Raw genomic sequence first — 24507 nt, 5'->3', positions numbered from 1 at the left:
CCACAGCAGCATGATGCCGGGGCCTCTCCTCTCACCCCCTACATGGAGCGCCCCCTCCTGTCACACCCCTACTTCTGGGATCTGTCACTGTGCCAGCAACGCTCCTGCAGTGACATCATTTTCTGGCTGTTCCCCAAACCCAAATGTTTTTCTCATGGATAAATTGTTGCCACCTCATATGTCCTTTGTATAAAAAATCCCGTTGACATGAGATTTTTTTGTTCCAAGTCTCCTAATTGGAAGTGATCACACAAGTTTCCTCTAGATTCTAACTCTTCATTCAACTGCATTCTTTTACGTAACAATAATAATCACCATATGAAATATTATTTAGTGAGACTACACACACACTTAGGAGAAAACTTGTTTGGGACTAGGATTTTTATTTTTTTTTTAAGACTTACTCACTATTTATGTATAGGACTGGGGCAAAGGCCAGAGGGGAAGGGGATGAGAGGACTCATGAGAGACAGAGTGGGGAGCAAGACAGGCAGATCTACTGAAACGCACTGTGAAGGTGAGCGCTGGCAAAACAGGAGGGGTCTGCTGCACCATGTGGGTCAGCTCCCGGCTGGAGTTGAACTCAGGCTACTGAGGTGGTAGCCTTGATGCTTAACCCCGAGGCCACCAAGAAGGCCCAAGGGCAAGGAATTTTCAAAGTCACTCTCGCTGCTTTTCTCCATGATTCCAGCAATAAGTGGATAATATAACTGGTCAACCATATTTAAAGAAAATCTCAGGGCATTTTCAAGAAATGTTGACATGGGGAAACCTTTGCACTAAATGTTGGAATAGCTAATTCTCAGAATCAAGAGCAGGTGGGTCATTAGCCACCTTGAAAATTTCAGGCAAGAGGCACTAGTTCCAAAACATGAAATTTATTAGCTGAATGTAGGTAAAATAAAATCACCCCATTTAGCTCATTCCGTGATTGCTCTGCTGTGGTTAAGTTGACATCACTTCTGTCTCCATCCCCCAGGCTCACCAGCGACCTGGCGCCAGGAAACCAAACCCACCCCACAGCGTTCACCCTCCTGGGGCTCTCAGAAGAGGCCTCGCTGCAGCCCCTCCTCTTCTGGGCATTCTTGGCCATGTACTTGGTCACGGTCACTGGGAATCTCCTCATCATCCTGGCCATCGTCACGGACCCCCACCTGCACACCCCCATGTACTTCTTCCTCTCCAACCTGTCCTGTGCCGACATCGGCTTCACCTCCACCACCGTCCCCAAGATGCTGCTGAACATCCAGACGCAGAACAAAGCCATAACCTACGTGGGCTGCCTCAGCCAGGTGTTTTTCTACATATTCTTTGGAGGACTGGACACCTTCCTCCTGACAGCCATGGCCTACGACCGGTTTGTGGCCATCTGCCATCCCCTGCACTACACGGTCATCATGAACCCCCAGTTCTGTGGCCTCCTGCTTCTTGCATCCTGGTTGTTAAGTCTTCTGAATTCTCTATTACACAGCTTAATGGTTTTGCGACTGTCCTTTTGCTCACAGCTGCAAATCCCTCACTTCTTCTGTGACCTGGACCAGGTGATCCAGCTTGCCTGTTCTGACACCTTCCTCAATGAGCTGGTGATATATTTAGCAGCGGGGGTTGCGGTGATGATTCCTCTCAGTGGCATCCTTTTCTCCTACTCTAAGATTGTGTCCTCTGTTTTGAAAATCTCAGCGAGCGGCAGGTACAAAGCCTTCTCCACCTGCGGGTCTCACCTCTCCGTGGTCTCCCTGTTCTACGGGACGGCGCTCGGCGTGTACCTCAGCTCTGCTGCTACCCACGACTCCCGGGACAGTGCAATCGCCTCAGTGATGTACACGGTGGTCACCCCCATGCTGAACCCCTTCATCTACAGTCTCAGAAACAAGGACATAAAGCAGGCCCTGGGGAGGCTCTTCAGCTGCAGAGCAACCCCAACGTGACAGGGGCCGCTTCCTCAGATTGTCTGGTTGGGAGCAGCAGGCCTCACAGTCCATGGACTGAGTCATGATCCTGTCCTCAGTCAGTCAGAGATAATCTGTGCTTTGTCTTATGTACACAGTTTGACATTAGTTTTTTATATATTATAAGTATGTTTTCTATATTTCCTTCATTGTTTAACTGGTCATTCTCCTGGGCTCAGTATTAAAAACATCAAAATCTGCGTGAATTTTTCTTTAGTAAAATGTTTAAGGCGGGAACTAGGTACTTACAAAATAAAGGAAAAATGGAGGAAAATATGTAGAACTCTAACGGGTCAAAACAAACCATTCATAATTACCAGCAAAAAACCTTGTCATGTCCCAGTACCCATGAGCGCCAAGAGGTAACGTGCAGCTGCCCTTCCTTCTGTCCTTTCCTGCCTTCCTTCTGGAGATTTGTTTATAACCCATAAGATCCCTGTTCTTGTCATTGTGCGCAGGGCTTTGTGTCATTTCTTTCTTTTTTTTAAATATAATTCTTACATCATTTTTCATTTTTGCACAATGTATGCATTTTCCATTTTGGTTATATTCCCTGTACAACTGCAGCTCCCTCCTGATTTTGACCCTAATCCTTCCTCTCCCCGCCCCATTTTTTTCTTCCTTGTAGAAGAACTCTGGGCAGCGTTTATTGTCAGGCTGGCAGATCTGACAGTGATTCACGCCATGGGCTTCTCTGTCTGGGGAAGCTTTTATCCATGTTCATAACTGAATAATGTTGCAGCACAGAGTGTTCTTGGTGGGAAGTTCTTGTATTTAGGATTATTTAGCTCTTCCTTCCTCTCCTTTCCTGGAGAGTGACGGGGGCAAAATCTGATGAAAGTCTAAGTTGGGCGCCTTTGCAAATTCACTTTTTGTCAGGCTTCCTCTAAATTGGTGTCTGTTTTTCTGAATTTTTATAGTTTACCGGTGGGGTGTCAGGTGGAGGACATTTTCACTTTGCAATCCGGGTGTCATCTCTGCTTCTGGACATTCATGCTGATTTCATTCTTGAGGTTTGGAAAATTCCCAGCTATGATGTTTCTGAAAGGCGTCCCTCCTGCTCCTCCTCCATCTTCTGGGTGATCCCCTGTCCTCATGCTTCCACTCCTCACTGCGTCTGACACTGTTTGTAGCGTTTCCTTATTGTTCCCTCTCTATGTCTTACTTGTCTCTGATTTCCTAATTGGGTGATTTATACACTTGATCCTCTGTTTCTGAAGTTATCATGCCTGCCAGCTGAATTCTGTATAAAACATTTTTTATATTTTTGTTGATTTACATTCAGAGACACTTGTGTACCTTTAATCTTGTCCATCTCTTGGTGAAGACTCTGGTTCTTTATCTTCTCTCTAAGGTCCCGCAGCTGCGTGTCTGCCCTGAGTCACCTCCCATAACTCACGGGTGTATTCAATGTTGTTGCTCCACGTCACCGAGACTCCTCTGCTTCTCTCCCCTGTATTTATGAGCCAGAACTTCTGTTCTGCTACTGTTTTTCCTTCCTGTGCTCAGATGTTCCTTGGTTTCTAAGTATGTCACCTCATTTCCAGGTGTCCAGCTGGGGTGCTGGGGGTTAGTTCGATGGTTTCTCTTCTAGTTTACCTTGGGGTGAGGTGGGCAGTGGGGAGTCTGGGGCTTAAATGTTGTCTCAGTTTGTTGAGAAGTGAACTCTGTCACCTCCACCTCCTCCCTTCTGTCCACAGCAAGCTTCAATTGGTCTTCAGTTGTCTGAACTTCCGTCCCCACCTCCCTATAGTTGTTCCTGCTGTGGATTGAGACTCCTGGTGACTGGAGCTGGGTCTAGTCCACAGGGTGTAATGTCTGGACTCAGTGGGCCTGGGCATGAAGGAGGCACCTAAGTGGGTAGTGTGCCCGTTACACAGGCAATGGCCACAGGCAATGACCACCACAGCCACCAGCCCTGCTGTCCACTGAGGGACCCGCGTTGCCAATGCTGCAAGTCTGCTTGATACTGTGCAGTGAAGTGGTGTGTTCTCTGTCTCACTGTCCCTTTCTCTGCTCTGGGGTCCATTATGCAGCCATCTGGGCTCTGCCTGAAAATACATTCCTGACATCATGTGGAACCACAAACTTCCCTGAAAAGCAAAGCAACTCTGACAAAAAAGGAAAAACTATTACAAACTAGACTTCAAACTATACTATAAAAGTATAATAACTGAAACAATACTGGATAATTAAAATGGTCGGGAACGATAACAGACACTGAGACCAATGGGACAGAATCAAGACCCCGAAATAAGCCAGGCTTATAGGAACAGTTAAGCTACAAATTGGGAGTCAAAAATATACACTGGCGCGAGGAGCCTCTACAGGTAATGGCATTGGGAAAACTGGACATTCATGCAAAAGAATGAAACTAGGGCCTCCCCTGGTGGTACAGCGGTTGAGCGCTGGGCTGCGAGGCCGCCCCCAGCCTCTGTAACACCGGCTCATTCTCCGGCTGCCAGCGAGGGTCCCATAAAAAAAAAAAAAAAAAAGATGAAACTAGATGACTCTATCTTCAAACACACAAAAATCAATTCAAAATGAATAAAAGTCCTTGATGAAAGACCCAAAGCATAACACATATAGAAGAAAACTTGGGCAACACACTCTAGAATACAAATATCAGGTGTGTTTGTGGAATCATCTCCAGCAGCAGGGAATCAAAGGAGAATATAAATAACTGGGACTATATCAACCAAAATGCTTCTGTGCAGTACACGAAAACATCACTACAACACTGAGACAGCCGACTAAAGGGAGGACATATTTGCACAGCATAATTCTGACAATTAAAGACACCCAAGAAATGTGGGGTGTTGAGGCCCATCCTCTCCTGTTCCACACCCCCTGAGACGTAGCATGTTCAACGTGAGGTGCCCAACTGGTTAGGAGACACCTGGTGGACGGAGAGAGGCTGTTACTCCAAGCCCATGTGCCAACAGATTGTCTGATGTGACACTGAGTTTTTTCCAAGAATGTGTCTAACATGCCGAGAGACCTGGCACGGGGTGTGTGTGAAAACATCCGACTGTGTTGTGTGGCAACAAAGTAGACACTAAGGACAAGAAAGTGAAGGAAAATCTATTGTCTTCTAAAAGAATTTTCAGTACTGAGACGAGTCCCTCACATGTCATTACAAGCCCTTCCTCTGGCTGTTCCAACAGCAATTGGAGACCCTCACTTGGAGTCGTTGTCATGCCTCCTCCTGCCTCACTGGTGCTGTAACAGACCGTTTTACCAGTGAAGTCCGGGCACGATATAGAGGTTGCTGAGACAATTGCTGTTCAGGATGAGGACAGTGACCTGTGAGGATGGTGACGCCTGGTATCAGGAGTGGACTTTTATGGGCAGCGCTCCGTGGGGCAGTGGAGTGGCATGTGTGTTAGCACTTCCCTGTGCTCTAAGCAGGACACGAGCCTAATCTTTGGGGGGCCCAGGCGGTGCACAGGATTCAGAGCGAGTGGGGCAGTTATAAAAATCTTCACTCTAAGGACCTGAATGTTAAGCAGGTTAGGAACACAGTCGTTTCCTTCAGGAGACTCAAACATAAGGCTGCTGCAGTCACAGCACAATAAATAGTAAAAAAGAAATTCCTACTTGTTTTTGCAAAGGTGCCATGAACACAAGGAGTGTGGTTTCTAAGGTATTATCTAGAAGAACTCGGTTCTCTGCTTTATGAGAGAGGAATAGCACTATTAGACACATTGGGGGGTCTGAGCCCCCACCACATTTGTGCCTTGATGATCCAGGACATCAAGTCCACACAGGCCCCTCAGGCACAGAGTGAGAATAGGGTGCTGGGTAGTTACAGCTCTGGAAGATGGGGGAATTCATGAAAAAGGAGAAACAACAGCTGGATTCACTTGACATCTAATCTAGTCTCTTGGGATCAGAGAATCATTAAGAAACTTTCCTTCTATCCAGTCCAGTGTGCACAGGGAAATCATGAGCTCAGAGCTTGGAGCAGGACAGTAGTTGTGGCTAATGAGACCGCGTGGAGGGCGGTAAATACCCTGTCTCCCTCGGTCCCTCAGACTGTCCAACCCGGGACCAGAGAGGACATGATTCCTGTCTGTGGAGCCCGACCTCTGCCCAGGGACCAGCCCTTGGCGCCCTCCTGAGATCCTGTCTGTGACACAGCCCAGATCCACCCTCAAGCGTCCAGGAGGGACTCAGACGGCTACATGGAGAAGCCCCCCTCACAGCCCCCACCCAGGTGAGTCTCAGAGCCCAGCAGGCACTTGGGACAGATCCAGAGAAAATGCAAACTGAGAAGTTCTGCCTCAGGTCACAGAGATCAAACTAGGCCCAGGGACAGGAGGTTCCCTTGTTCTCTTGCTTGACTGACTCGTCAATTTATAATTAATTTACTTAATTTGTGACTCAAAACTGTCCACTGCTCTCAACAATACAGAGATGGTGCTGACAGTGAAGAGACAGGAGGGAAAATCTTTTAGGATGAGACTGAAGGGGGAGTGGGGGCTTAACGTGGTTCAGCAAAGTTAGGACAGAGCCAAGAATGTTTGGAGTTGAGGTAGCTGGAAATAAAGTGTTAGCTGTGAAGGGGATGAAGGAAGTGAGTGGGGGGAGGGAGCAGGGCATCTGTGGTAGAGCCATCCAGACTAAGGGAGGGAGATGACTTTCCACAGCAGTTGTTGAGGGGAACATTTTGTAGCCCTTCCCTCCTATTAGCTGCTCCCAGAAGTAACACGTTTTATTTAATGTCCATCAGTTGAGGGATCGAAAGAGTTTTACTTTACAACCACGCTGTTACTGACAACTCTGCATAGTAGTTTTGCTTGTTAGTATTTTACTTTTTTCAATTGTAAGCTGACTGCGCTCATTCTGACAGTTCATTTACTTACTGTGCCTGAGTTTTCATTCTGGTTTGTGATTCAAATATTCACACAGAATTGGAGTTTTTGAAAATAAATGGTTTGCACTTAAATCTTCCATATTCGTACAGCTAGTTGGGCAAAATGTTTGAAAGTTTTCAATTTTGTGTGGGCCTCAGTCTGTCTTATTGTGTCCCACTGTGTATTTTAATCATAGCCAGGTTTTTTCCCATTCTTAGTAGTAATAAGCTATTATACAACTTGTGTTCATATGTCACATGTTTTCCTCATTACTATGGCTCCTCACTTTTGTGATTTGATCTGTTGTTTTTTCATTGAGATTGAATTGATATGAAACTGTAAGCTGGCAAAAAACATGTTGATTTGATATTTACATATTGCAATATGATTACCACCATCACACTGGCTAACACCTCCATTAACAGACACAATTAATATTTATTTTTGTCACAAAACGATTAAGAAATAATCTCTGACAACTCTGCAGGTTATAATAAAGTACTGTTGACCACGCCATAAGCAGTAGATTTCCAGAACAGGACTCATCCAGCAGCTTCAACTGTGTGTCCTGAAACAACTTCTTCCAAATTACCCACCCCTGCCCATGGAACCAATTTAAGTCTGTTGCAGCACTGCACACACAAGTGACATCCAGTGTTCGTAGGTTTGGGCTCCATCACGTAGCAGAATCTTCTTAGGCGTCTGTGTGGTGGCAAAAGTCAGGGTGTCCCTCTTTCTCTTGACTGGATATTAGTTGATGTTTTATCACATAGAACATGCACTTCAACACCACAGTGTCCTGGGTCTCTATTACATATTTTATGTTTTACATAATCCATGAATATTTATTATGGACAATTAGGAGCAAATGTGTACATATATTGTGCATCTTATTTTATATCTGTATGTGCACACACTGTTTATTCATCCACTCAGGGACTTGTAGCTTATTTCTAAATTTTGCTCCGTAAACAAGGGGTGCAGACAGCTTTTCCATGTCCTGTTTTCACTGACTCTGCACATGTATGAACACATCATGGGGGAATCTCTCTTTGCTGTTTTGAGGCATCCCGGTTCTCTTTTCAACCATGGCTGACGCGGTTTATTAACCCACTGACAGCCCCACTCCCAGTGCTCCCTGGGTCATCCCAGTCTCCTTGGTCATTTCCCTGGGAGCTCTGTCAGCAGCTGTGAGGTGACAGCTCCTGCTCGGATTTGCACTTCCCTGGTGAGTGATCCTGAGCACCCCGTCATGTGATTTCTGCCCATCTAGGTGTCTCCGCTGGAAAACACATACTTAGGAGCTCTCTGGTATTGGCATAGACAATGACTTCCTTGTGACATGAAAAATCAAGAAGCCATACGTGGTGCTACATAAACTGAAAAGCTTCTGCATACAAGACAGACAAAGGGACGATGGGCAGCCAATTTGTTCCTAAAAACAGCCCCCACCTTCCATCTCCTGGATCACATTCTTCTGTATTCAAAGGACAATCTCGATCTATTCCTCAAGCATATGGAATCCATTGTTGTTTCTCTAGAGAGAAATGAGAGCTTTGGATCTGCAGTTTCCACTGCTTTGGAAAGAGTGTCATTTCCTATTTTCATTTTCTAGTCTTTGCCAATTTACTTTTTAGAGAACCAGTGGATGTGATTAAGTTCTTGTTGTAACTATTCTTCCAAAATCAGATTCGTACTCTATGGTGCTTAATGCATTCATGTTGACCCCGCTATATTAAACCAGGCTTTATTTTTCCTGCTATTCCATTTATTTTATGAATTACAATTCCTTGACAGGGCGGGGTGTTAGACTACAGTGTATACATTAATTTCTCACTTAATATCATGGACAAATTCTTGGAAATAGCAACTTTAAGTGAATTGATATATAGCGAAAACAACTATACTCTAAGTTCATCCATATAAACGAGAATTATATTTCTTATGACAGATTTCTGGTCACAGAAACATTACAAAACTTTTAAAATAAGACCCTGACACTTCTAATATTAAACAATACTTATAATCATTCATCTATTCATTTACTCCCAACCAGCTTATTCCAGTCAAGGTTGAGGGTAACTGGGGCCAAGAAGCAGATGGTACAAAGGAACTGACCCTGACAGGATGCTGTTCAGATGCAGGGTAGTGGAGTCACATTAACTGTGGGTGGGGGTGCAGCCTGGTCCAGCCCTCACAGAGAGCAGTGAGGATGTGTCTCAAACAGTAAACATGGAACTACTATTTGACATTAATTCCAATCGTAGGCATCTCTCCAAAAATTAAAAAAAAAACTAATTTGAAAAAAGCCTGCACTCCCATGTTTATTGCAGCACTATACATTATAGCTGAAACATCCTAATATGTGCAGGTAAAGAATGTGTAGTACATACATACAGTGGAATACTACTCAGCAATCAAAAAGATAAACTTACTGAATTTGTGGCAGCTTGTATGGAACCTGAAATCATAATGCTAGCTGAAATGAGTTATGAGAATGGTAAATATAAGACAGTGTGACTATTATGTGGAATATAAAGTAACTAAATGAACAGATTAAGACAAGCTAAAAACTAATCCTTGACAGCTGACTACAGAGCTGAGACAGCAAGGGGGGGGAGGCTGTGGAAAGGGGGCAGAGCAAAAGGATGGAAGCACAATGGCCTGGGGTGGTGGAATATGGGTGAGTGGGTGTGGGTGCACTATGGTGGCAATACCTGGTGGGTACTGCCTCAGTTACAAATAAATACATGAATAAGGTTACAGGGCAAGGTTCTTTGTTTTAAGGTGTGCTGTGTCTTACAATGCAGAAAAAAAAGCAACTTTCTTTACAGCAATTCTGGAGAGCCGATTCTTTGAAACATATAACACTTATTTTTGTTGTCCTTACTGATTTGATTTCCAATTCTCAGCTCTGCTTCCATGCACAGGACAGAGTGTGTGTGTGGCTGAAATAGGGAAATAATCCTTACGAGAGGTAGAGGAAGCACAGATTGGACATCTGTCCCAATGAAGCTGTCTTCTGTAATCACACATTCACAATCCAGATGAAATGTGAGGGAAAGAAATGGATGGAGGGATACAATTATGGATCATTTACACATATAATACATAAAGTTCACACTTAGGCACAGCACATGTAACACAATCTATACACTAGAAGATCAGCAAATGTACAATGTCATGAACAGGAACTTCACACGGCAGCAGGATGTTGGGGCCTCCTGCCCACTCTCTCCTCTCACCCCAAACCTGGAGCGCCACCCTCCTGTCACACCCCTACTTCTGGGATCTCTAACTGTGCCAGGAATGCTCCTGTACTGACATCTTTTTCTGGCTATTTCCCCAAACCCGAATGTGCTTTTCATGGATATTTGGCCACAATATATATATTGTGGCCACCTGGTAAGTCCTTCATAGTAAATCTCGGTACAATCTCGGGACATAGTAAATCTCTTCATAGTACTTCATAGTTAATCTCAAGGCCTGCAAATTTTTTGGTTCAAATCCTCTAATTGGAAGATATACAAGTTTCTTCTAGATTCTACCTCCTCATACAACTGCATTAGTTTACTTAACAATAATAATCACAAGAAATATTATTTACAGAGACCGAACACATACTTAGGAGAAAACTATTTTGGGTCGAGGATTAACCTTTTTTTTTAAATTATTCTTTATGGATAGAATAACTAGGCAAGTGGATAGAGGAATAACCAGAGACAGACTGAGGAGCAGAACAGGCAGATCTACTGAAATCCACGAATGAGGGAAGCAGCAGGGAGACAGGAGAGGTCTGCTGAGCCATGTGAGTAGCTCCCTGGCTGAGGATCAGACTCAGGCTGTCTTGGTGGGAACCCAGAGAATTAATACCAGGGCCACCCGGGAGGCCCTAGGGTAGGACTATTCAGTCATTCGCACTGATTTCTCTCCATGATTCCAACAGTATTCAGATAATATAATTGGTCACTGTATTTAAAAGAAAATTTCAAGAAATTTGCAAAGAAAATGCTGACTTGGAAAGACGTGTCCATTAGATGTAAGAATGGCTTAATATTTGCAGCATCAAGGGAAGGTGGGTCCTTAACAGCCTTGAAGATTTCAGGGAACAGGTACTAGCTCTATCACATGAAATTTATTCACAGAATATATTTTAAATAAAATCACCCCATTTAAACTCATTCCGTGACTGCTCTGCTGTGGTTAAGTTGACATCACTTCTGTCTCCATCCCCCAGGCTCACCAGCGACCTGGCGCCAGGAAACCAAACCCACCCCACAGCGTTCACCCTCCTGGGGCTCTCAGAAGAGGCCTCCCTGCAGCCCCTCCTCTTCTGGGCATTCTTGGCCATGTACTTGGTCACGGTCACTGGGAATCTCCTCATCATCCTGGCCATCGTCACGGACCCCCACCTGCACACCCCCATGTACTTCTTCCTCGCCAACCTGTCCTTTGCCGACATCGGCTTCACCTCCACCACCGTCCCCAAGATGCTGCTGAACATCCAGACGCAGAACAAAGCCATAACCTACGCAGGCTGTCTCAGCCAGATGTTTTTCTTCTTACTATTTGGAGGAGTGGACAACTTCCTCCTGACAGCCATGGCCTATGACCGGTTTGTGGCCATCTGCCATCCCCTGCACTACATGGTCATCATGAACCCCCAGTTCTGTGGCCTCCTGCTCCTTGCATCCTGGGTGTTAAATCTACTGGATTCTCTGTTACACAGCTTACTGGTTTTGCGACTGTCCTTTTGCTCACAGGTGCAAATCCCTCACTTCTTCTGTGAACTGGACCAGGTGATCCAGCTTGCCTGTTCTGACACCTTCCTCAATGAGCTGGTGATATATTTAGCAGCGGGGGTTGTGGGGATGATTCCTCTCAGTGGCATCCTTTTCTCCTACTCTAAGATTGTGTCCTCTGTTTTGAAAATCTCCTCAGCGAGCGGCAGGTACAAAGCCTTCTCCACCTGCGGGTCTCACCTCTCCGTGGTCTCCCTGTTCTACGGGACAGCGCTCGGCGTGTACCTCAGCTCTGCTGCTACCCACGACTCCAGGGACAGTGCAACCGCCTCGGTGATGTACACGGTGGTCACCCCCATGCTGAACCCCTTCATCTACAGTCTCAGAAACAAGGACATAAAGCAGGCCCTGGGGAGGCTCTTCAGCTGCAGAGCAACCCCAACGTGACGGGGGCTGCTTCCTCAGATTGTCTGGTCGGGAGCAGCAGGCCTCACAGTCCACAGACTAAGTCATGATCCTGTCCTCACTTAGTCACAGATAATCTGTGGTTTGGCTTAGGAACAGAGTTTGATAACACTTTTTTATACATTATAAGTATCTTTTCTGTATTTCCTTAATTATTCTTAACTGTTCTGTACTGGGTTCAGGATTAAGGAAAGCAGAGTGTCTGTGAGTTTTTCTTTAGTGAAATGTTTAATACGGAAACTGGGCACTTACAAAATTATAGAAAGAAATAGAGGAAAAATATGAACAACTGTATCAGATAAAAACAAGCAACTTATGGATTACCTGCAGACAAATCTTGTCATATCACAGAACCCACGCGTGACCAGGGCTAATATTCACTGTCCCTACTTCTGTCCTTTCCTTCCTTCCGTTGGTGATTTGTTGTTGACCCATAATATTCCTGTTCATGTCATTTTGCTCGGGGCTTTGCTTCAGGTTTTCCTGCAGAAGACCCCATTTCAGCATTGATGGTGAGGCAGGGAGACCTGATGGTGATTAACTCCATTGGCTTCTCTGCCTGGGAAGCTTTTATTCACATTCATATTTGAATAATTTTGCAGGGTGGAGTATTCTTGGTTGGAAGTCTTTGTATTTAGGATTATGAACACTTCCTTCCTCTCCTTTCCTGGAGCGTGACTGGGGAAACATCTGAGGAAAACCCAATTTGGATGCCTTTGCAAATTCTCTTGTTTTCAGGCCTCCTGAAAATTGTTTTCTTTTTTTCTGATTTTTACCCTTTACCAGTGGGTTGTCAGGGTGTAGGTCATTTTCACTTTGTAATTTGGGTGTTTTCAGTTCTTCCTGGACATTCGTGCTTATTTCATTCTTTAGGTTTGGAAAATTTTCCGCTATGATTTTTGACAAGGGTCCCTCCTCCCTTCTCCTTCATCTTCTGGGTTATCCTCTATCCTTATCTTCCCACTTCTCATTGAGTCTGACATTTTTTGTAGCATTTCCTTATTTTGTCCTGTGTCTGTCTTATTTCTATTTTCCTAACTGGGTGATTTATACATTTGGATCCTCTGTTTCTGAAGTTACAATCTTTGAAGTTTAATTCTATTTAAACATGTTGTATATTTGTGGTTATTTACATTCAGAGACTCTTCTGTGTTCTCTTAATCTTGTCCATCTCTTTGGTGAAGACGCTCTGTTTCTTTACCTTCTCTCTAAGGTCTCGCAGCGGCCTGTCTGCCCTGAGTCACCTCCCATAACTCACGGGTGTATTTAATGTTGTTGCTCCACGTCGATGAGACTCCTCTGCTTCTCTCTCCCGTATTTATGAGCCAGAACTTCTGTTCTGCTACTGTTGTTTTGCTTCCTATGCTAGATGTTCCTTGATTTCGAAGTATTTAAGTCACTTCATTTCCAGGTTTATATTTGGGGTGCTGTGGGTCAGTTTTGATTGTTTCTCTTCTTGTTTACCATGGTGCCAGGTGGGCCGTAGGGAATCTGGGACTTAAGTATTGCCTCAGTTTGTTGAGAAGGGAACTCTGTCACCTCCACCTCCTCCCCTCTCCCACCACAGAAGCTCCAATTGGTCTTCAGTGTCCTCACCTCCCTCCTGACCTCCCTCTGGTACCTCCTGCCATGGATTGAATCTCCTGCTGACTGGAGCTGGGTCTAGACCACACGGTTAGTTTCTGGACTCAGCTGGCCTGGATATGAAGGGGGCACCTTTGTGGGCCGTGTTCCCATTGCACAGCTGCGGCCACACAGGCAATGGCAACAGGCAATAGCCACCACATCCACCAGCCCTGCTATTCACCAGGGCCATGTGTTGCATATGCTGCAATTCTGCTTGATAGCATGCAAAGCAGGATGTGTTCTCTCTCACACCTGTCCTTTTCTCTGCTCTGGGATCCATTATGAAGCCATCTGGGCTCCCCTGAAAACTCTGATCTCCCCACTCTGGTACAGGGTGCAGATTTCCTTTCCTGGACTGGTCACTGAGCTCACAGGGCCAAGACTGGAAGAGGAAACACATATAATGTTGGTGGCATATAATTTTGGTGCATCTGTTATGGAAAGCTGTATGTAATTTCCTCAATAATAGAAGAATGTAAGTTCCTCATGTTCCCGTTCTCTCACTGTGAGTATTCAGCTGGAAAATATACACAAATAACAATAATTCAAAGTAGTGTTCACCACCCCTGTTCACTGCAAAGGTATTTACAATAGCCTAGAGGTAGAAACTATCCAACTGTTCACTAATCAACAGATGTAAACAAGATGTGGTATATGTAGATAATGGAATACTAGTTAGATATTAAAAAGAGGAAATTGTACCACCTGCAACAACAGAAGGGAAACAATTGAATTATCCTTACTGAAATAAGCAAAGCAGACAAAGTCAAATACCATAATATTTCACTCATATGTGATAAAGAAATCAAATAAATAGAGCATGTCAATAAAACATAACATACTTTTGGACTATATAAGAACATGTAGTGGCTAAAAGAAAGATGGGCAAGGGAGGTGGTTTAATCAGAAACAGAGGACAATGGTATAATGAAAGATAAATTTGAATTTCACGTAACGTTAAAATGCAAGGCTTCAATTAAAAAAAATTTTAAAAATTAAAAATAGACTCAAAAGAAAGGGAGAAAAATTTAATGGGAGAGTCTCCTGTAATAAATAACTTTGTATTAAAATTTACTTATTTCAAAGTGCATTATGAAGGTATTTTGCATGACAAAGTAAAATGTAAAATTACTGAATTAGAGGGCTCACAGAAAATGAGGCAGCCATACTGCATGGTTCCCTTTATACATGATGCCTAAAAGATTACATAAAAGATCACCCTATGTCTCTTTCCTTATGTCTACTATGGGAATAATAAACCAATATTCAGATGGATGTTTTGAGAAATAAGTGCCTGTAAATAGTGTTTATTATTTTAGGATGGTTCCACTTATGTCCACCTGTTAGGGTTTTCAGCATACATTGGATGCTGGATCTGACTGAAACAATAAACCGAGTTTGTTAAAGTGGCAGGAAATAAACACAAACAAAACCAGCTCCTCCCCAAATAAGAACAATAAGTTAGAAAGGGAAAAAAATAAGAAAATGATCCCATTTACAATCACACCAAAATAAATGAAAGTAAAATACCTAGTGAGTAAACAGAACAAAGGATGTGAAGGGCCTGTATAAGGAAAACCATTAGACACTGTCAAAAGAAACAGAGAGACTCAAAGAAATGGAAAGTTATTCTTGCTCATGGGCTGGAAGAATCAATGCGGCCACAATGACCATCCTCCACAAAGCACTACACAGAGTCAATGCAACACATGAAATTTTCAATGGCACCTTTACGGAATAAAACACACATTACTGATTCATATGGATTCACCAAAGATCCCGGATACAAAGCAACTGACAAAAAGGGGAAAAATATTACAATACCAGAATTCAAACAATACTATAAAGGTATAGTAATTAAATCAATACCGGATAATTAAAATGGTCAGAAATAACAGACACAGAGACCAATGGGATAGAATCAAGACCCAGAAATAAATCAGACCTACAGGAACAGTTACTCTACAAAACAACAGCCAAGAACATACACCAGAGCAAGGAGCCTCTTCAGTAAATGACAATGGGAAAACTGGACACTCACGGGGCCTCCCCTGGTGGCACAGCAGTTGAGCGTTGGGCTGGGAAGCTGCCCACAGCCTCTGCAGTGCCCGTTCGATACCCGGCCACTGAGTGAGGGTCCCATATGGTGCGCAGACCTCTCCTGCCACCTGCTGCTCCCCTCAGCAGTGTATTTCATCAGTCTGCCTGTTCTGCTCCCCACTCTGGCTCTGGTGACTTCTCTCACCCTCCCACACCTCTGAATGTACCCAGAGCTTGTATGTATGTATGTATGTATGTATAAATAAATAAATAAATAAATAAATCTTTAAAAAAAAAAATAAAACTGGACACTCATGAAAAAGATGAATCTAGATGACTCTATCTCCAAACACTTAAAAATCAATTCAAAAGGAATAAAAGACGTTGATGTAAGACCCAAACCATAACACACACAGAAGACAACTTGGGCAAAACACTCTACAATATAAATTTCAGATGTGTTTGTGGATTCATCTCCTGCTAGAAGGGAACCAAAGGAGAATATAAATTACTGGGACTATATCAACCAAAATGCTCTGTGCAGTACAAGAAAACATCACTAGAACACCAAGACAGCCTACTACAGGGAGGATATATTTGCACAGCATAATTCTGACAATTAAAGTCATACAAAGAACCTGGGGTGTTGAGGTCCATCATCTCCTGTTCCACACACACAGAGACGTGTCAAGTTCAACATGAGGTACACAGCTGGTTAGGACTCATCTGGTGGACGGAGAGAGGCTCTTAGTCCAAGCCCACGTCCCCTTAGATTGTGTGATGTGACATGAAGTTATTTCCAAGAACATGCCTAACTCGCATAGAGACCTGGCACAGGTGTGTGAAAACATCCCTATTGTGTTGTGTGGTATCAAAGGGGCCTCCCTGGTGGCAGAGACAGTTGAGCGCGGTGCTGTGAAGCTGTCTGCAGACCCTGCAGCACGGGTTCGATCCTGGCTGGCCACAGCGATACCGACATGGCACAGCAGACCTCTCCTGTCTCGCCAGCTGCTCCTGTCAATAATGTATTTCAGTCCATCTGCAGGTTCTCTTCTCCACTGTCTCTGCTGAATCCGCTCACCCCCACACATCCGGCCTGTCCCCTGGTTCTTGTATGCATGAATAAATAAATTTTCTTTTTAAGTAAAGGTCAGGGAAGTTAAGGAAAATCTATTGTCCGCCAAAAGACTTTCCAGTACTGAGACGAGTCCATCACAGGTCACTACAAGCCCTTCCTCTGGCTACTAGAAAAGCAAAGGGAGACCCTCACTTGGTGTTCCTTGTCACGCCAGCTCCTGCTGTGGCAGACCAGTGTGTGCAAGATATAGAGGTTACTCAATAATCACTGCCTGGGATGAGGACAGTGACCTGTAAGGACGGTGACGCCCAGTGTCAGGAGTCGATTTCTGTGGGCAGTGCCGGGTGCTGGCAGCAGCGAGCATGTTAGTGCCGCGGACCAGCACAGCAGTAGACGATGTGCAGCATGTTAGACTTTCCTGAGCTGCTAAGCAGGACATATGCCTAATATTTGGGGGGCTGTGCAGGTGCACAGGCTTCAGAGTGAGTGTGGCAGTTACAAAAATCTTTAGTCTTCAGACCTGCATATTTAGCTGGTTAGGAACACAGTCGTTTCCTTCTGGAGTTACAAACATAAGGCTGGGCAGTCACATCACAGTAAACGCAGAAAAAAGAAATTTCTACTTGTTTTTGCAAAAATGCCATAAAAAAAGGAGTATGGGGCCTCCCCTGGTGGTGCAGCGGTTGAGCGCTGGGTTGCGAAGCTGCCCGCAGCCTCTGCAGCACCAGTTCGATCCCTGGACCCCGGAGAGGATCTCACATGGCACGACAGACCTCTCCTGCTGCCCGCTGCTCCCCTCAGCAGTATACCTCGGTCCTTCTGCCTGCTCTGCTCCCCGCTCTGGTGAATTCTCTCACCCTCCCATGTTTCTGACTGTACCCAGTGCTTGTATAAATAAATAATAAATCTTTAAAAAAAAAAAAAAAACAAGGACTGTGGTTGCTAAGGTTTTATATAGAGCAAATCGGTTCTCAGCTTTATGAGAGAGAAATAGCACTTCTGACATATGGGGGGGTCTGTGCCCCAACACATTTGTGCCTTGAAGATCCAGGAAGTCAGGTCATGTTGGGTCCCTGAGGCGCAGATTTCAAAACTTGAACACAGAGTGACAATAAGGTTTTTGGTGGTTACAGCTTGGAAGATGGGGGAGTTTATGAAAAGGAGTAACTAAAACTGGATGAACTTGGCATCTAATTTGCTCTCTTGGGATCAGAGAATCATTAAGAAAATTTCCTTTGTCCAGTCCAGTGTCCACAGGGAAATCTTGAGCTCAGAGCTTGGGGCAGGAGAGTGAGGTGTGGCTAATGAGACCGCGTGGAGGGCGGTAAATACCCTGTCTCCCTCCGTCCCTCAGACTGTCCAACCCGGGCCCGGAGAGGACATGATTCCTGTCTGTGGAGCCCGACCTCTGCCCAGGGACCAGCCCTTGGCGCCCTCCTGAAATCCTGCCTGTGACACAGCCCAGATCCATCCTCAAGTGTCCAGGAGGGACGCAGACGGCTACATGGAGAAGCCCCCCTCACAGCCCCCACCCAGGTGAGTCTCAGAGCCCAGAAGGTAATTCGAAAGATCCAGAGAAAATGCAAACCAAGGGCCTCCCAGTGGTGCAGCAGTTGAGCGCTGGGCTGCGGAGCTTCCTTCAGCCTCTGCAGCGCCAGTTCAATCGCCGGCCACAGGCAAGGGTCCCACATGGCGCAGACCTCTCCTGTTCTGCCTGCTGCTCCCCTCAGCAGTGTACTTCGGTCCTTCTGCCTGTTCTGCTCCCCGCTCTGGCTCTGGTGAATTCTCTCACCCTCCCGCGCTTCTGACTGTACCCAGTGCTTGTATAAATAAATAAAATAAATGCTTAAAAAAAATGCAAACTGAGAAGTTCTGCCTCAGGTCACAGAGACCAAAACGGGCCCAGGGAGAAGAGGTTCCCTTGTTCTCTTGCTTGACTGACTGGTCACTTTATAATTAATTTACTTAATTTGTGACTCAAAACTGTCCACTGCTCTCAACAATACAGAGATGGTGCTGACAGTGAAGAGACAGGAAGGAAAATCTGTGTGGATGAGACAGCAGGGGGAGAGGGGGGCTTAAATGGTTCCTGCAAAGTTAGGACAGAGCCAAGAAGTTCCGGAGTTGAGGCAGCAGGAAATCAGGTATTGAAAGGGAAGGAGATGAAGGAAGCACATGGGGTGTGTGAGCAGGTGATCTGTTTTAGAAACATCCAGAGGAATGGGGCAGATGACCTTCCAGAGCAGCTGAGGAGAGGAACAGTGTGTCGTCCCTCCCACAAATCAGGTGCTCACGTAGGTGATACATCTCAGGTAATGTCAGCTGGGGGAGACTCAAGAGTTTTACTTTGCAACCTCTCTATTCCTGGCAAATCTGCAGAGTTTTGCTTGTCAGAATTTTACCTCTCTAAATTAAAAATTGTGCTCATTCTTACAGTTTCATTACTTACTAGGGTTGAGATTTTATTCTAGTTTGGGATTCAATGATTCAAACAGAATTGGAGTTTTTCAAGAGAAATGTTTTGCACTTAACTATCCCACACATGTATTGAGAGCTGGCAAAATGCTCAAGTTCTCAATTTTGTGTGGTCCTCAGTCAATCCTATTGTGTCCCACTGTGTATTTTAAACATAGGCTCTTTTCTTGTATTCTGAGTAGTGACAACCTATAACACACATTGTGGTCACATGTCACATCTGTTTTTCCTCATTACTTCCTCTCTTCACGTTTGTGATTTGATCTGTTGTATTTTCATTGAGATTTAATTGACATGAAACTGTGTAAGTTGGAGAAAAACATGTTGATTTGATATATTTATACAATGCAGTATGATTACCACTGTAGCGCTAGCTAACACCTCCATGAATACACACAACTGATATTTATTTTTGTCACAAAATGATTAACACACGATGTCTTGACAACTTTGAAGTTTATAATAAATTACTGTTGAATATTGTCACAATGCAGTAGAACCAGAACCTTATTCATTCAGCAGTTTCAAGTGTGTATCCTAAAACGACTTCTTCCAAATTCGCCATCCCTGGTCCCCGTAACCAATGTAAGTCTGTTTTAGGACCACGCTCATAAATGATATCCAGTGTTTCTAGTTCTCTGACTTCTATCATGTAGCACAACGTTTTTAGGTGCTTGTGTTGTCGCAAAAGGCAGGGTGACCTTCTTTCCTTGATTAATGTTATTTGATATTTTCTTATATAGAACATATTATAATGACACAATGTATTATAAAAACACACATCATATGTTTTACATAATCCATGATACTTATTACAGACAACTAGAGTAATCATAGAGAGTGAGAGGGCACACATATTTTATATCTATATATGTACACATTATTTATTCATCCACTGATGGTCACATAGGTTACTTCTAAATTTTGGCTCAATAAACAAGGGGTGGACAGACTAGCTGCAGTCCCTGCTCATGTGGATGTTACATGATGACAGAGAGGGTTGAGCACACGGAATTAGCGCATGTGGGATATGATGGTCTCCGGAATAAACAACACGGAGGAAAGGGACAGACTGTTGGGGCACAAGCAGGGTTTTATGGAATATTGTCTGGGGAGGACACTGCTTGTGGGACGAGGAGCAAAACAAGGAGCAGTTCATCTGTGTTAAAAGAATGATCAAATCCTAAAGCCCAAAAAAACAAAAGAATCAATCCACAAAAAAGAAAAACCAGAGAAGGGACAATCTCATTCACTACTGTATCATATGACAGTGTGTGGTCACATAAGTGGGAACAGACACAAAAACAATTGGATCAGGAGTCCAATTGGAGAGACAGCGGGTCCGTCGGCCTGGGGGCCCTGGTGTCCAAGGTAACTGTTCTCCACCTAGCCTGGCTCTTCAGTTGGGGCCTCACTCACAGGGTCTCTCCCTCATTAGCAAGAACTGACCTTTCAAATACTTCTCTCCTGTATGCAGTGATGGCAGATTCTTCTTAATGTGGCCTAAAGTCAGACCTGCCTTTACTCTGTGATGCAGCTCACCTACCCGCACACACACAGAAATGCATGCACGCTTACATGTGGACACACACTTGATAGAAGGGAACTGTATATCCATGTCCCGGTGTGTTCAGACAATGCACATTTTCCTACGTGCTACACTGATTCTGTTCTACTTCACTCATGTACCAAGGTCTGATGTGAGTCTCAGGATATGAAAATTCCTCTTGCATTTCTCCACAAGTATTTTAGCATTTTCCTGTCTTTCTTCTCAACTTGTCATCATTGTTTGTGAGACATATTCTTTATAGAGTTCATGAAATATGTATTCAACTACCAATTACCAACTAAACTAAGTCAGGGTGGTGCGTCAGAATATAGTGAATACATTAATTTCTCACATAATGTCATGGATAGATTCTTGGAAACCGCAACTTTAACTGAAATGATATATAACAAAACAACTGTATTACACATTAGTCAATATACGCAAGAATTTTAAATTTCCTATGGCAGATTTCTGTTCACAGAAACATCACCAAACTTCTAAATAAAGACCCTGATGATTCCAATATTAAACAGTATTTGTACTCGTTAATCTATGCATTTATCTCCCAATCAGCTTAGTCCAGTCAGAGTTGAGGGTAACTGGGGCCTGCCAAGAAGCAGACGGTGCAAAGGAACTGACCCTGATGGGATGCTGTTCAGATGCAGGGCAGTGGGCCACACTCACCGCGGGTGGGAGTGCAGCCTGGTCCAGCCCTCACAGAGAGCAGTGAGGACGCGTCTCAAACTGTAAACATGGAACTGCCATTTGACCCAATAATTCAACTCCTAGGCATCTGTCCAAAAATTTCAAAAAACTAATTTGAAGAAAACTTGAAATCCCATGTTTACTGTGCACTATTATTATAGAGGATACACCCTGACATATGAGTAGATCAAGAAGTTTTCATACATCCACAATGGAATATTACTCAGCAATCGACAAGGAAAATGTATGTCATTTGTGGCAACATGGCTAGGACTTGAAATCATAATGCTAGTTGAAATAAGTTAGGAGAAAATAAATATCAGACAGATGGTGTGACTAATATGTGGAATATAAAGTACCTAAATTAACAGATTAAGACAAGCTGAAACACTCACCATTGACAGCTGACTACAGAACTGAACCACCAAGGAGGGAGGGCCGAGGGAGGGGAAAAGAGCAAAGAGGGAAGGAAGCACAATGGTCTGTGGTGGTGGAATATGGGTGAGTTGGTGGCAGTGCTCTGTGGTAGCAACACTGGGAGGGGGAACCCCAAAATTACCTCAGTTATACATGAATACATGAAGAAATAAATAAGGCTACAATAACCATGATTCTTTGCTTTTAGGTAGCCAGTGTCTGATAATGCAGAAGAAAACAGCAACTTGCTTTACAACAATTCTGGAGAGCTCATTCTTGGAAAAGTCAAACATTTCCTATTTCCTGTGTCCTTAGTGATTTGATTTGCAATTCTCAGCTCTGCCTCAGTGCACAGGACAAAATGCTCTAATCTTGGATAAGAAAGTGTGTGTGTGGCTAAAGTAAGAGAAATAACCACTTATTACAGGTAAAGCGAAGCACAGGTTAGACATCAGTCCCAAGAAAAAGCTGCGTTCTGTAATCGAATATTCAGAATTTAAATGAAACGAAAGCTGAGGGAAACAAATTATACTTCACAGAGGGATTGAATTATGGAAAACTGATACATGTAATACATAGAACTTACACTTAGGCACAGCACATGTAACACAATCCACCCAAGGAAGATCAGCAAATGCACAATGTCATGTGTAGGAACTTCCACAGCAGCATGATGCTGGGGCCTCTCCTCTCACCCCCTACCTGGAGAGCCCCCTCCTGTCACACCCCTACTTCTGGGATCTGAAACTGTGCCAGCAACGCTCCTGCAGTGACATCTTTTTCTGGCTGTTCCCCAAATCCAAATGTTTTTCTCGTGGATAAATTGTTGCCACATCATATGTCCTTCGTATAAAACAAATCCCGTTGACTTGAGATGTTTTTTGTTCCAAGTCTCCTAATTGGAAGTGATGACACAAGTTTCCTCTAGATTCTAACTCTTCATCCAACTGCATTCTTTTACGTAACAACAATAATCACCATATGAAATATTAATTAGTGAGACTACACACACACTTAGGAGAAAACTTGTTTGGGACTAGGATTTTGCTTTTTTATTTTTTTAAAAAGACTTACTCACTATTTATGTATAGAACTGGGGCAAAGGCCAGAGGGGAAGGGGATGAGAGGACTCATGAGAGACAGAGTGGGGAGCAAGACAGGCAGATCTACTGACACACACTGTGAAGGTGAGCGCTGGCAAAACAGGAGGGGTCTGCTGCACCATGTGGGTCAGCTCCCGGCTGGAGTTGAACTCAGGCTACTGAGGTGGTAGCCTTGATGCTTAACCCCGAGGCCACCAAGAAGGCCCAAGTGCAAGGAATTTTCAAAGTCACTCTCGCTGCTTTTCTCCATGATTCCAGCAATAAGTGGATAATATAACTGGTCAACCATATTTAAAGAAAATCTCAGGGCATTTTCAAGAAATGTTGACATGGAAAAACCTTTGCACTCAATGTAGGAATAGCTAATTCTCAGCATCAAGAGCAGATTGGTCATTAGCCACCTAGAAAATTTCAGGGAAGAAACACTAGCTCCAAAATATGAAATTTATTACCTGAATGTATTTAAAGTAAATTCACACCATTTAAACTCATGACTTGATTGCTCTGCTGTGGTTAAGTTGACATCACTTCTGTCTCCATCCCCCAGGCTCACCAGTGACCTGGCGCCAGGAAACCAAACCCACCCCACAGCGTTCACCCTCCTGGGGCTCTCAGAAGAGGCCTCGCTGCAGCCCCTCCTCTTCTGGGCATTCTTGGCCATGTACTTGGTCACGGTCACTGGGAATCTCCTCATCATCCTGGCCATCGTCACGGACCCCCGCCTGCACACCCCCATGTACATCTTCCTCTCCAACCTGTCCTTTGCCGACATTGGCTTTACCTCCACCACCGTCCCCAAGATGCTGCTGAACATCCAGACGCAGAACAAAGCCATAACCTACGCGGGCTGTCTCAGCCAGGTGTTTTTCTACATATTCTTTGGAGGAGTGGACAACTTCCTCTTGGCAGCCATGGCCTATGACCGGTTTGTGGCCATCTGCCATCCCCTGCACTACACGGTCATCATGAACCCCCAGTTCTGTGGCCTCCTGCTTCTTGCTTCCTGGGTATTAAGTCTTCTGGATTCTCTATTACACAGCTTAATGATTTTGCGACTGTCCTTTTGCTCTCATGTGCAAATCCCTCACTTCTTCTGTGACCTGGACCAGGTGATCCAGCTTGCCTGTTCTGACACCTTCCTCAATGAGCTGGTGATATATGTAGCAGCGGGGATTCTGATGATGATTCCCCTCATTGGCATCCTTTACTCTTACTCTAAGATTGTGTCCTCTGTTTTGAAAATCTCCTCAGCGAGCAGCAGGTACAAAGCCTTCTCCACCTGTGGGTCTCACCTCTGCGTGGTCTCTCTGTTCTATGGGACGGCACTCGGCGTGTACTTCAGCTCTCCTGCTACCCACGACTCCAGGGACAGTGCAACAGCCTCGGTGATGTACATGGTGGTCACCCCCATGCTGAACCCCTTCATCTACAGTCTCAGAAACAAGGACATAAAGCAGGCCCTGGGGAGGCTCTTTAGCTGCAGAGCAACCCCAACGTGA

At 44.4% G+C, this 24507-nt stretch overlaps 1 protein-coding gene and 2 pseudogenes across 3 annotated transcripts; all 3 read left to right on the top strand.

Annotated features, from left to right (window-relative positions):
• Positions 1–1037: 1037 nt before the first annotated feature.
• LOC311182436 (olfactory receptor 7A10-like) lies at positions 1038–1881 on the top strand (annotated as a pseudogene). Its single transcript has one exon. The product of its transcript is annotated as an olfactory receptor 7A10-like (transcript).
• Positions 1882–11103: 9222 nt separating this feature from the next.
• On the top strand, positions 11104–11950 carry LOC311182435 (olfactory receptor 7A10-like; annotated as a pseudogene). The gene has a single exon. The product of its transcript is annotated as an olfactory receptor 7A10-like (transcript).
• A 6891-nt stretch (positions 11951–18841) lies between these two features.
• LOC311180622 (olfactory receptor 7A17-like) lies at positions 18842–24507 on the top strand (the record flags this gene model as incomplete). Its single annotated transcript, XM_084248538.1, has 2 exons — positions 18842–18903; positions 23556–24507. The coding sequence occupies 2 exons, from the start codon at positions 18842–18844 to the stop codon at positions 24505–24507; spliced, it is 1014 nt and encodes a 337-aa protein (XP_084104664.1).

This window comes from Talpa europaea (assembly GCF_964194135.1).
Source record: "Talpa europaea genome assembly, chromosome: 12".
NCBI classification, from domain to species: Eukaryota; Metazoa; Chordata; class Mammalia; order Eulipotyphla; family Talpidae; genus Talpa; species Talpa europaea.
The sequence above is the reverse complement of the archived record's forward strand: the minus strand, read 5'-3'. Positions and strand labels throughout refer to the sequence as shown.